This window comes from Monodelphis domestica, chromosome 1 (assembly GCF_027887165.1).
Source record: "Monodelphis domestica isolate mMonDom1 chromosome 1, mMonDom1.pri, whole genome shotgun sequence".
In the NCBI taxonomy this organism is placed as follows: domain Eukaryota; kingdom Metazoa; phylum Chordata; class Mammalia; order Didelphimorphia; family Didelphidae; genus Monodelphis; species Monodelphis domestica.
This window is the reverse complement of record NC_077227.1, coordinates 332,188,061-332,201,270: the sequence shown is the minus strand read 5'-3', so window position 1 is coordinate 332,201,270 and position 13,210 is coordinate 332,188,061. Positions and strand designations below refer to the sequence as shown.

At 33.6% G+C, this 13,210-nt stretch overlaps 1 protein-coding gene across 4 annotated transcripts in view; it reads right to left on the bottom strand.

The window, feature by feature from the left end:
* ATG2B (autophagy related 2B) overlaps positions 1–13,210 on the bottom strand; it is a 138,179-nt gene that overhangs the window by 61,802 nt on the left and 63,167 nt on the right. For all 4 annotated transcript variants that reach the window (XM_001367856.3, XM_007473620.2, XM_007473621.2 and 1 more), the window contains 4 exons: positions 12,694–12,967; positions 11,060–11,162; positions 4,461–4,656; positions 2,773–2,915 (listed from right to left, as the gene is read on the bottom strand). In XM_001367856.3, coding sequence (XP_001367893.1) covers positions 2,773–2,915; positions 4,461–4,656; positions 11,060–11,162; positions 12,694–12,967 — 716 coding nt within the window. The remainder of the gene's footprint in view (positions 1–2,772; positions 2,916–4,460; positions 4,657–11,059; positions 11,163–12,693; positions 12,968–13,210) is intronic.

The following is a 13,210-nucleotide window of genomic DNA, read 5'->3' as shown; positions in this document are numbered from 1 at the left end:
AAGTCAGAAGTGAAATAGGCAGACAAGCTTGCTAAAAGTATCTGTTATGGGGGGCAGCTGGGTGGCTCAGGGGATAGAGAGCCAGGCCTAAGGACAGGAGGTCCTAGTTCATATCTGGCCTCAGATACTTCCCAGCTGTATGACCCTGGGCAAGTCACTTAATCCCTATTGCCTAGCCCTTACCACTCTTCTGCTTTGGAACTAATACACAGTATTGATTCCAAGATGGAAGGTAAGGGTTAAAAAAATTTTTTTTAATTTTTTTCAATTTAATAAAAATTTATCTGTTACGGTCACAGGTATGCTATACAACAACAAAAAAAAAAACAAACAACAGTGAATGTCACTAAAGATAGTGAAATCATCTAGATGCATTTAATATGGATGCTACTAGGCTCACTCCATCAAGGCCCACAGTACTGAAAGGCCCCTGTAAACCTCAAAAATTCTTAGACTTATAAATGTTGGAAATTTCACCATTGGGAAATTTCATACTTGAAAAATTTCCTATTGATAGTGGGTCTTGACTATTGGAATGTGAACCCCATTGGCATGGGAGGTTCCTTCTCCTCCCTTCTTAAGATTACTTTAGGACAGAAACCTTTTGCTGAACAATGGAAAGCACTTTGACCTATGCTTAAGCATAGAACAGGAATTTCTTTGAGTCGTGATTGATTTTAGAATTGATACAATGGAGATACCTGGAATCAATCTCCACCCTATTCAGTCCTAACAGGATTGAGTAAGGGCTGCAGCCTAGATCAAAATTTAACTATTCCAATCTCTACCCTACTCAGGTTAACAGGATTTAGAAAGGGCTGTAGCAAAGGATCAAAGATTTAATTATTTGAAAATATGACCTTCAACAGACATGTGCAAAGCCAGAGACCTCTGGGCGGTCCTGGGTTAAGCTAGAGCCTCCATTGGCACAGGGAAATTGATGGACAGGTGATTGGTAGATGTGAGGACTGAGGGGAGGGAACTTGGATGGTTTCCTTAAGGATAGGGGGGTCTGAAGACGGGAGGTGGTTGAGGAGTTTGTCGGAGTAGTTGCGGTGTGCTCTGAGAAGCTTGCGCTGAAGGAAGCTGAAGGTGGGGGCCCCGGAGACTGTTTCTCCATTTTTGGTCACGTGAGTAATAGGGACTGATCTCCTTTCATTGCCCCAGCTATCTAAGGGCTTGGGCCTTTTGGCCCAGCCTAAACAGAAGGGGTATTTAAGCCTTATTCCCTTCTCTCCCCTTTCCTCTCCCTCTATCTCTCTATCTCTAATTCCTTTCTTCCTCCTGTTTGTAATTAAAACTCCATAAAAGGTTGACGGCTGACTTGAGTTTTCATTAAGGAATTACATAGCTGAATTCCTTGGCGACCTTAAATTAATATATATCAGTCTTTTAAAAGTGATTTCCTTGTCACACCCCAATACTGAGATCCATAATTATTCAAGGAATCAACCTTAAAATCTACATGGAAAAAAGTCAAACAGAAGAAAAATATATACTCATACTATGACAACTAATTGGATAGAAAGACCACAAAATTAGTCCAAAACGCACTACAGATAGAAACTGCTGAGTCCAGAATTGAATAGAAAGGGCCTAAGATAGATTGCAGTTGGGAAACTTTATAACATTTTCAATTACTTCACTAACATAAAAAATTCACCTTTTCAATGTCAAAATTCCCTTTAAAATATATGGCTAGGAGTAATGGAACAAAGAGAATCAAAATTGTGATGACATAAAGAGAAATTAAGAAATATACCATAAATCTAAGTTAACTACAAGGTATTACCAATAATAATTTCCATTCAAAACACAGGGTAAAATATTAAAGAAGGTTAAACAATTTAAAAAGCAGATGAATCATTAATATAGTGAGAACAAGGAACAAAGTACAGTCAACCAGTATGTTGCATTGTGTGTTAATAGTGATTTTTAAATGTACTGCTTGATGTGGTAGATATAAATAATTTAAAATTATAAATAAATTACTGATATTAAGTTATCCTAATGACAGTTACCCCCACCTGAATCTGGAATAATAAAAAGGCTGGGATGTATGTGAAAATATATTCTTTTTTTAACCTGCTTGCTATTTGATATAATAATAAGGCTCATACTTATATTTGTTTCCTGAGAGCTAACTTCCTTTGAATAACGGAACCTACATCTATGCTTTAACCTGAATTCTGAGACCTAATATAGCACACTGATACACAAATAATGATAAAAGATTTAAGTAAGTCTGGCAGCATTTTGAATGGATCAGCTGTGGTAGATGGAGGATTTATTGGAGAATATGAATTTAAAGACCCATAAAAGAAGAAAATCATGGATAATTTATAATATGAACCAATGGAAGAAGCAGCCACATTGATGAAGTTGTTCAACTAAAACAATGAAAAAGCATGATTTTGATTATAAGCCATATTTTCTAATAAAAACTCAAATTCAATGATTACTTGTTATAGACAAGTTGAAGCAAAGACACCCTTCTGAATTTAGCAAAAAGCACTTCTCTCTATGGAAGTATGTAATTTATACAATCTACCATAATCTGATGTTGGTCTGTGCAATTTGCAAAAACAAGCCACAGAAAGTAAACTTTCATACTGAAACTGAGGCCCCTATTATAAAGGTAAAAGCTATATAATACTATGAAAAGTAGACCAAGAAATCTGATAAAACCAATTGGAATAAAACATGAAAGTAGAATGCAAGAATCATACACTGGCTGAAAACATGAGCTCAGCTTAATGCTTTTAAACTTACCTATTATAGAGCTTCTCATAAAAATTTTTATTTGGCAATGTTAAGTAAATATTTGGTAATGTAAGTTCCAAAACATAATGTGAGTTGCTGACTGCTTTGTCTTGAAACTCGGTCATCTCCACAGAATCACCTGGCATCACCATCTAAAAAACAAGCCAAATTTAGGTTTAATTAAAAAAAATACATAAATCACTCTTACTGCATAATAATGCTAGAGGGAAATAAGGAGCTATCAAAAGACTTCTGGATTTAGTCACAGGACTAGGTTTAAAATCTCAACTGCCTTACTGCCTAAGTAACCTTGTAAAAATCACTTACTTCCATAAGCCTCCATTTCTTCATCACTGAGGAGGTTAGATACAGTGACCTCTGAAATCCCATTCAAATCTAAATCTATAATCCAAAATCTATAATAACACTTTCACTCATTTCTGGGTTTTGGACAACCAAGAAAATAACTATACTTTTTTTAGAAAAAAAAACACCAAATAAAAACAAATAGCATTGAAGGGGTGGAGCCAAGATGGTGGCTTAATAGCAATGAAAGCTGAAAATGCTTTGAGAATCCTTCCAAACTTTAAAAAGCATCTCAGAATGACAGAAGTCAAAAACCAACATCAAGACAAAGAGAAAAGTCTCTCCTGTGGAAAACAACTTGAAAGGCAGAAAGAATTGATTTTCACAGGATAAAGGAAAACCAGAAATAAGACTGCACACAGGAGTGCTGGCAGATCACCCTCTATCGATGCACCAGGGAACAGATGAACTTCAGGATCCTGAGATTCTGCCTACACTAACAACAGAGCATCCATACCCCACACCCACTCTTTGAAGTCTCAAGCCCTAGCAACAGCCAGCATTGAGGCATAGAACTCCATAGTGCCTGTGTTACAGTGAAGACCTAGCCCCAGGAAAAAATAACTCAGAATGCCGAGTCCTGCAAGTCATCAGCAAGACAGAGAATGAGCGGCTTTCAGAAATCCTAGTTCACAGGCAAAAAGAGGCTGGGTAAATAAGCAAACAGCAAAAGAAATACCTATCAATAGAAAATTTCTATGGAGAAAAAGAGCAAGGTACAGAGTTAATAGGGGACAGTGAGATCCAAGCAACTACATGCAAAACTTCACAGAAAAATGGCAATTGGTCTCAGCTACTAGAAAAACTCAAAAGAGACATTCAAATATCAAATAAGTGAAGTGGAAAAAAATGAGGAAAAGAAATGAAAGTAATGCAAAAAGAAAATAACAGATTAAAAGCAAAATTGGTCAAATGCAAAAAGAGGCACAAAAATACAAGAAAAGAGTTGCATGAAAAGTAGGATGAACCAATGGAAAAGGAGGATTGAAAAGGAGGATCAAAAAGGAGGTCATGGAAGAAATTCATTCTTTAAAAATTAGAACTGGGCAAATAAAAGCTAATGACTTCATGAAACATCAAGAAACAAAATCAAAAGAATGAAAAATAGAAGAAAATATGAAATATCTCATTAAAAAACAACTGACCTGGAAAATAGATCAAGGAGAAACAATTTAAGAATTATTGGACTACCTGAAAGTCAGGATCAAAACAAACAGTATTATTAATTCTTAAATTAAAGTCCTGCATAAAATATGGGATAATTTTTTTAATTAGAGAAGAGCAATCCTTTATTTCGTTTCAAAAATAATTTCCTTTTCCCCTCATATTACCTGTTCATTTTCAAACATTACTCTACGAGAAGAAAAAGGAGATGGCTCTGGTCTTCTTAAATCACAAACATCTTTCAGAGAATGAGCTCCTCCTTCCTCTTCCTCCTGAAAGTGACCATCACTCTCTTCTTCTTCCTCTGCTGCTATTCTCTCCAAAATGGAATGCATAGCTAATGGGTTTATTTTCAGCACAATCCTGGTAGTCAAATATATAAATCAACTTATTAAATAAAGTTTAAATGTGAAAATATCCCTTATTAGTCCAAAAGATGTTATAACAACAGGACAATAATATTCTGATATCCCTTCCCACCAAAGTTACTTTGTATTTCTCTTGTATATATTGCATACATACATAAGTCTTGTGTGTGTGTGTGTGTGTGTGTGTGTGTGTGTGTGTGTGTGTGTGTGTGTGTAGATGTAGATGTTTTCTTAACTGGTAAAATATAAATTCCTTAAGGAATGAATCTGTTTTGTTTTTGTGAATTATCAACTCTGAGTATACTGCATTGCACATGTGTGGTGCATTTAAAAAAAGGTTGACTAATTTCAAGACATAATTTCTTTGTATTAGGAATAAAATATGATACAAAAAATAAGATGGTCTCTGCTTTCTAAGAGATTACAATTTAGCAAAGAAAATAAGGCATGTTAAAATAAATAATTTTCAAATAATCCAGCACTCCAATGCATTTGTTATCTTCGATATGGATATTCCTTCTAGTGATATAGATATAATCTATTCATGCCTTGCTAATCTTGTGCAACTCTTATTATCCTTATCCTCCCCAAATGGATGACTTCGTCCATCATGCCAGGATCTTTAGACAATGTTCTCCTGGCATAAGATGAATGGAACAGGCAGACTGTCCTTTTATTATCTCTTACCACATTACCATCCATCTTTTCTTCCACACATATATTTCTTTAATTGCTCCTTTATACATTTTATCTAGGATTTCTTGATAGTAAAATGTTTCAATTTCTTCATGTCTATTATTCAGTTTTCCATTGCCCTTTGGGTGATCTTCAACTTTGACTTTTTTGAAATTATAATGTTGCATGATATATAGCCATATAACATCATAAGAATAATGCTATTTAAAAAGAGGGTCTTAGGGGAAGCTGGGTAGCTCAGTGGATTGAGAGCCAGGCCTAGAGATGGGAGGTCTTAAGTTCAAGGTATTAAGTTCAAATCTGGCCTCAGACACTTCCCAGCTGTGTGACCCTGGGCAAGTCACTTGACCCCCATTGCCTAGCCCTTACCACTCTTCTGCCTTGGAGCCAATACACAGTATTGACTCCAAGATGGAAGGTAAGGGTTTTGATTTTTTTAAAAAGGGTCTTTATCAAGGAAAAGCTCAGAATCTACAAAACACTATCAAAAATACATGAGATGTTTTGAGAATTCAGAAAAGAGAAACTTTTAGACTTCTAGATAAGAGGATCTGAGGATCTGCCTTCTGTTTTTGCTTGAATTTGAAAAATACATCTAACTTCTTATTTAACTTTCAACATAAGGCTATCTTAACTGAAATGTAAATTCAGAAAATCATTGAATTTGAGAATAAGAAGAGACCTCAGTGACCATCTAGACCAACTTGCTTTAAAATTTCTAATTCCTTGAAGAGAAGTTTTATTTTGACATCTCTTTCCCAACCCCACAATAGAATGTAGCCTAATGCCTTTTATAAAAAAGTAGGAAAACAATAAATATTTTAATTAATTACTTTTCCATCCTCTTCTGAGTTCTTTTATTAAGATGAGCATCTTCATTTCTAAGTATGGGGAAATTCCTCACTAGTACACTGGTTACTTATGTAAGATAAGAGATTAGATTTTTACATGGACAAGAGATCATCTCTTGAGGGGTCCTGCTGAAACAAGAGCTGGGTAAGGGAAAGAAGAAAGAGTTCTAAGGAAAGAACAGAGGCTGAGAGGTCCAACAGACAAGTCACTTCTCTCTTGGGAAAGGAGAGAAATGAGATGGATTCCCAGTAGCTCAGAAGAAACCTATTCCCTTGGAGATAAACTATTCTTCCTGAACCCCTGAACACCCTCAAACAAATCTTTTGTGACAGCAGTTTAAAGTCTTCAGTGGGGCTATGGATTGGGACTTTTTGAAAAGAGCCATCCACAGATTCTTTCCAAAGATCTTTCTCCCAGTCTCTCTCTCGTACGTGTCTCTAGACTCCTATATTCAAGTTTAGTTAGCTTGAGAGTAGGGACTGACAGGCAGTTGGCAAGAAAGCCTTGAACCCCTAGACTTTGGAGGGCCAATCTGCTAGAGGGTATAACCATAGGGCTTCCCTGTTTGCCCACTTCCCTATCTGATTTCCCCAATACCTCTTCCCTGCATGAATGCCAATAAATCATTGTTATTCAAAATTTTGGTCTGGGTCAGTCTCTAACCAACATAACTAAGAGGACTGAAGATTTGGGGAGAGTCACACCTCTACCCAAAATGGGGTTGACTTCTAGGTCTCAGGGATTCAACATTGCCTAACACAAGGAATTGGCATCTCTCCTGAACACTTGGATAGCCCTAAGATCCTGAAAGGGACAGACAATTGATGTCCCTGGGGAAAGTAGAGGCATAAGAATTCATCTTGCCTCTCAAGGCTCCTTGGGGAGGGGGGGCATCTTGTTATCTCACTAGGACTTCCCTCTCTGGTCTCCTGTCCTCCATCTCCTAGAAAACATTCTCTGAGGAGAAATACTTCTCTCTCAAGGAGACAGAATTTGGCTATCTCCCCTCAGAAAGGAAGGGAAGTGAAGAAGAATCTCTTCACTCTCTCAACCCCATTCCCTCTTTCTCATCATCCTTATCCTTTCTCCTAATCCCTGAATTATACTTAGAAACAAATTGTGTAGCTACAATAATTCATGAAACAATAATAAATGAAAAAATGGCCCATACTCTGAAAAAAGGAAAAGACAAAAATGTAGACTTATCACTATTTCTTTTTCATAAAGAAGTTTAGCTGATGAAAAGTAATCATTTCAAGGGAATATCAAAAATCTAGGAAGCATCTCAGTAAGCAAATATTTGATCTTTCTGCAAACAGAAACATAACAGCAAGAACAAAATATCCTTTGAAATATAAATATCCTCAAAATGTTATAGAGGATAATTGAAGATTATGTGATATACGGTCTGACAAAACACAGAAAAATAGTACAGAGAAAAAGTTATCCTGTTGAATACTTATAGGAGATCCACTAAATCAGACATCACCAAGACATTTTCAGATAAAACTAAAAAGACAGACTTTTGGAAAAGAGCTGTTAACATTTACATAATAAACTTTTCAATTCAGTTTATCTCAGGGGCAGATATATATACTATAAGCAGAAATGGTACCAAAGAAGGCAAAAAGAAGCACTGCTATGTCAGACCCATTATAAAACTGGGAAATTCTGTAATGAAGATGATAAGATTTTGAAGGAATTGTGAAGGATCCATTCTTGAAATAGTTGAAAGAAGAGAAAACAGTGAATGACTGGAAAAAATCAAAGATAGTAATACTATTCAAAAAAAGGAAAAACAAATGGATCAAAAGCCTATTCTCTTATCTCTTAAAAATGTTTACAGGACTCATCTACTCATGTATCAATAATATTTTTGACAAAAATACAAGAGGGGTACAGACAGACCTTCATGAAAATTGTCCTGTAGCAGCCCACATCTTCAAAAATCACAAAATGATTTCAAAAGGAGAAAAGAATATAAGATCCCTTTATATTCACTTGTCAAATAATTTCAAAGAAAGAGACTCAAACTTAGTAGAAAAAAATACGGGTCCCTAAATGCTCTCCAAAAAAATATCTCTCATATATTTGTTAAAAGCTTATATGATTTTCTAACAAAGAAAACTGTTTTGTTCAAAAATCTTATTACCAATATAAAGCAAGGCATAAAACAGAATGACAAGCTTGCTAACAATTCAGTACAGAATCCAAATCAAAAAGGTTTACCCTACAAATGATGGTGAGTTAGAGATGACATTAGGCTGTTTGCATCAAATCTTAAATACTGTATAACCTTCTGTTAAGCCTAAAAACACATAAAAGTCAAGCCCAGCAAATAAATTATTTATTGTCCAGATAATGATATGTAGTTAAATGGACAGATCCTGAACTTGGTTCATTAGTACAAAGATCTTGGACAGACAAACTGGAGAAAAAGCAATAAGCTACTCCCAAAACTGAATCAGTTCAAGAACACCTGATTTTTCACAAAGAAAAGTGTGTAATATTTTCAAGGATTCCAAGCAGTTCCTTAAATATAAACTACAAATATTTTTAGTATCAGTTTTCTTCAGTTATAAATCATATTCTGTTCTGTAGTATGGAGGGCTTGGCTTCTTGAAAGGTATGCAACTGGAGCATAAATAACACACCACACATCATTAAAGGCTTCAACTAAGATCTCAATGTTAGACAGGGTGTCTGTTACTAAACATTTAGTCTAGCTAAACTGTAGAATCTTATTACAAGGTTGACTAAGGGTGATGAAATTCTGGTCATATCACAAATCCTATAAATAAACACAAATATTTTTCAGGTATAAAACTATAAATAATGGATTGTCACAAATGAAAAAGAACCAGAATTGTACATGACTAAGGAGGCTGCAGCATATTATCAATGATTACTTACGTATAAGACATAGAATAAAAGAGAACATCCAGAAGATATTAAGACCAAAAAAGGTGAACTGGTTATGTATTAAGAACAAGAGAAGTTTATTGGACTAGATTAGATTCACAATAAATATGGGTTAATGACCTTAGCAATCTAGTGTTTGATCAAGCCAAAGACCTTAGCTTATGGGATAAGAACTCTGGTCTTTAACAAAAACTGATGGGAATATCAGAAAACAGTAAAGTAGAATCTAGGTATAGACCAATCTCATACCCTCCACCAAGATATGATCAAAACAGATATAGTACTTAAGATATAATCAGTGATACTGTAACTAAATTAGGGGAACATAGAGTAGTCTACTTGGCAGATCAATGGAGAAGGGAAGAATTTGTGACCAAACAAGAGAGAAAGCATTATAAGATGCAAAATGAATAATTGTTATTATACTAAATATAAAAGATTTTGTGCAAACAAAACCAATGTAATCAAGACTAAAAAGAGAACTATAAACTGCGGGGGAAGGGATTGAGAATCTGTCGAGCAAAGATCTCATTTCTCAAATGAATGCCATCTAAGTCAAATGTATAATCATACAAGCCATTCCCCAATTGACAAATGGCCAAACTTTAAGAACAAATAATTCTCAGATAAAGATATCAAAACTATCAATAATCATATTAGAAACTGTTCTAAATCATTCTTGCTTAGAGAAAGGCAAATTAAAACAACTGAATGGCCTATATGGGAGTAAATGAAAGTGATAAGTATTGGAGGAGATGTGGCAGAATTGGGACCCCAATGAATTGTTGGTGAAGTTGGGAATTGATCATTCTAGAGAGCAATTTGGAACTATGCCCCAAGGACTATAAAACTGTACATACCCTTTGATCCTGTAATACCACTCCTGAATCTATATACCAAAGAGATCATAAAAGTGGGGAGGGGACGTACTCATACAAAATATTTATAGCAGCGCTTCTTGTAGTTGCAAAAAATATAATTTTATATATATATATATATGTATGTGTATATATATATGATATATATGCCCTGTAATATATATATAGCCAAAAATGGTATATTATTGTACTATAAGGAATAAACAGGATGATATCAGAAAAAGCTGGAAAGATCTACACGAACTTAAACAAAGAGAAATAAACAGATCCAAGAGAACATTGTAAACAGTAACAGAAATACTGAACAATGATCAACTATGAAAGACTTACTCTCAGCAATCCAATGAGCCAAACCAATTCTGAGAGACTTTTTACAAATAAAAAAGAACTGTTGGAATCAGATGAAGATCAAAGCATACTATCTTTCATATTAATCTATATATGATATTATTTGGGGGTTTTGGATCTATATGAGTATCCTCTTAGAAAAATGATCAGTAAAAAAGTATGTTTTTTATAATAATATTAATTTATATATATATATGTATATATTTTTTTTTAATCCAGAGCAAATTGCTTACCATCTCCAAGAGCAGGGAGGAAAAGGAGGGAGACAATGTGGGATGTTATAGTTCCAGGAAATATATATTGAAAATTATTACATGTAATTGGGAAAAAAATTTTTTTTAATTTTTAAAGGAATGGGAAACATAACAGATATGCTATACTGGTAGCTATTTAATGTAAAAAAAATTTTTTTGAACCTACCACATGCTAAATGTGGTATATACTTTATACTTTATTTAGAAATGCATATAGGTATGAATGTCCATAAGGATACGGATAAGAGAATCAAATAAAATTTGAAGGCATCTCCACCATCAAGAAAAATGTCCACATCACAGAGATTATAGAACCACAGAAACATTCTTAATGCATATTCAAGGTGTAACATATTAGCCAAAAATGACATTTGCACATCTTTCAAAAGAAAAACTAGCAATTCTCGTGAATTACTTACAGGCTAAATTAATTTAGTAGTTTGCTTACCGTGGCCAATCAAAGTCATCTGATGATGTTACATCTCCATCTATTCCACTAGACACTTGGAAAAACTTAACTAATGGTTCTCCTTTATCTTCTTGGAATGCACCTAAAAATGTGTTCAAGGCTTAACAAATCAAAATGTATAAAGAACATCAAAAACATAATGTTCTCATTTTTCTACATGGCCTATATGCAGAAAAGATTAAGCAGAAGATTGAACTAAAGGTAAAATACTCTAATCTATGTTTATGAAATGTGACAAAAAGAAGGATTTCTTTAAGTCAGTACAAAAAGAATTAATTCTTCTTAAAAAATACTATTGAATAGAATTTCTTTATATTCAGTTAACTAGCATACAAAAAAGCCTTTTTTTATTAACTAAAGTGGCAAATTTCATAAATTGGAACCTTCTTTAACTTTAAGGCATTTGCTAAATGAAATGGGAAAGGAATATAATCCCTAAAAGACAGCAACAAGCCTAATTGTTTTCCATCTGAGGAAGTTATTTTTTTTAAAGATTCAAATAAGCTATGAAAAAAGCTATGTTCTGTCACTACATACTATTTAGTACTATCCACTTGATTTATTGAATCTCATTTTATATAACCTAGGATCTCTAACTATAAGCATACTTGAAACTAGCTTTCAAAAATTGAGGAAAATTGTAGTTAAAATTAAAGATAAAAAAGAAAATGTCAAAAGAAATACCTGATATTAAAATAAAAGTAAGTTTTATTAAATACAAGTCTACTCTTACATCGATAAGAAAAATTTAAATATCTGAAATTTTTCCAAGAGTAAATTGTGATCCTTAATAAAATTATTTTATAATTACATCCTTCAGAAATTTATTGTAAAATGTTTTAGCAGCTGACCTAAGACTCTGTAAATCACAAATCACATATATAAAAATTTAAATTGCAGAAATTGTTTCTTATTTGATTTTACTAGTACTTATAAATTAGATTTGAAAAAAGGCTCCATTAAGCTAATAGGAATCAAGCTTTTTTTTACTTTTTAGAGGAATAATTATAGTTTATTTACACAAAACCATGAGATTACCAGGAGTACTCAAAGTGAAGTCCCTGAATTCTTGTGAAAGAGAAAAAGAAAGACACTGAAGCATTAAAAGGTCTCAGTGATAAATTATGAAAATCTTTGGGCAAGGGCAGGAAGGTAATAGCAGGATGATGGGTAAAGTCTTAGAAAATCTGGAAATTCTTCTAGGTAAAATTTTAAGATCTATATAGATCCTGATCTGCTATGAAAGTCTCTTGACGTCTGTTTAAAAAAATTCTTATTTTTTTAAATGAAAATTGTTTTTAAAAAACTCCAATAGAGCAGACAATACAAAACTATGATGAACTGAACTGACATCCACAAGCCAGCTTTGTCTTACAATTTTATAGGCTGAATCAATATCTATTGCTGAAGAAAACAGATGTGTCAAAGAATTCAGTAAAACTCTGCTATAATGTTGCTGCCCAAAAGGAAATCCTTTTGCTATAACAAACATCTTATCTTTATTACATACTTTAATAAAATATTGAGGAGGACAAAATTTGGGGAGTAATTTTTAGATAAACTTTCATTTTTTTCACCACAGATTTAGATTGCCTTGTACATTAAAATCTTACCAAATAGCTCTCTAAAAGTAAGTTCCAATTTAATTTGCTCTGGAGATGATCCTCCTATGAATTCTGTCTTAAATTCCAAATTGGTGAATTCTAAATGAAGGATTTCCTTTTGAAGGGACTTCTTAAACCAAGGTCCTCTTTCCTGATCTGATCGAAGATCAGGTATTGGGAAGCGAACAGCAAGGCTTAATGCTGGTGTAGTGACTTGTACTGATATCTGACAATTTGGAGGCGTATGTGAATCATCCAGAAAAACTTCTGTGAAGGCTTTGTGCTAGAATACAAAAATAGTTTTTGAAATGTTAAATATTAACTCAACTAATGGACATAAATGAAAGTAATATGAGATTATACTTAAAATAATTAAAATCAAGCATTACTTTTCAAAAAGATATTCTATTGCATAACATTAATTACTAGTATGATATTTTGAGATATAATTACTTAAACAGTTTGATAAATCATGGCAAAAATCAGAATCATAAAGTTATAAGAAAAGATAATACATAATATAGAA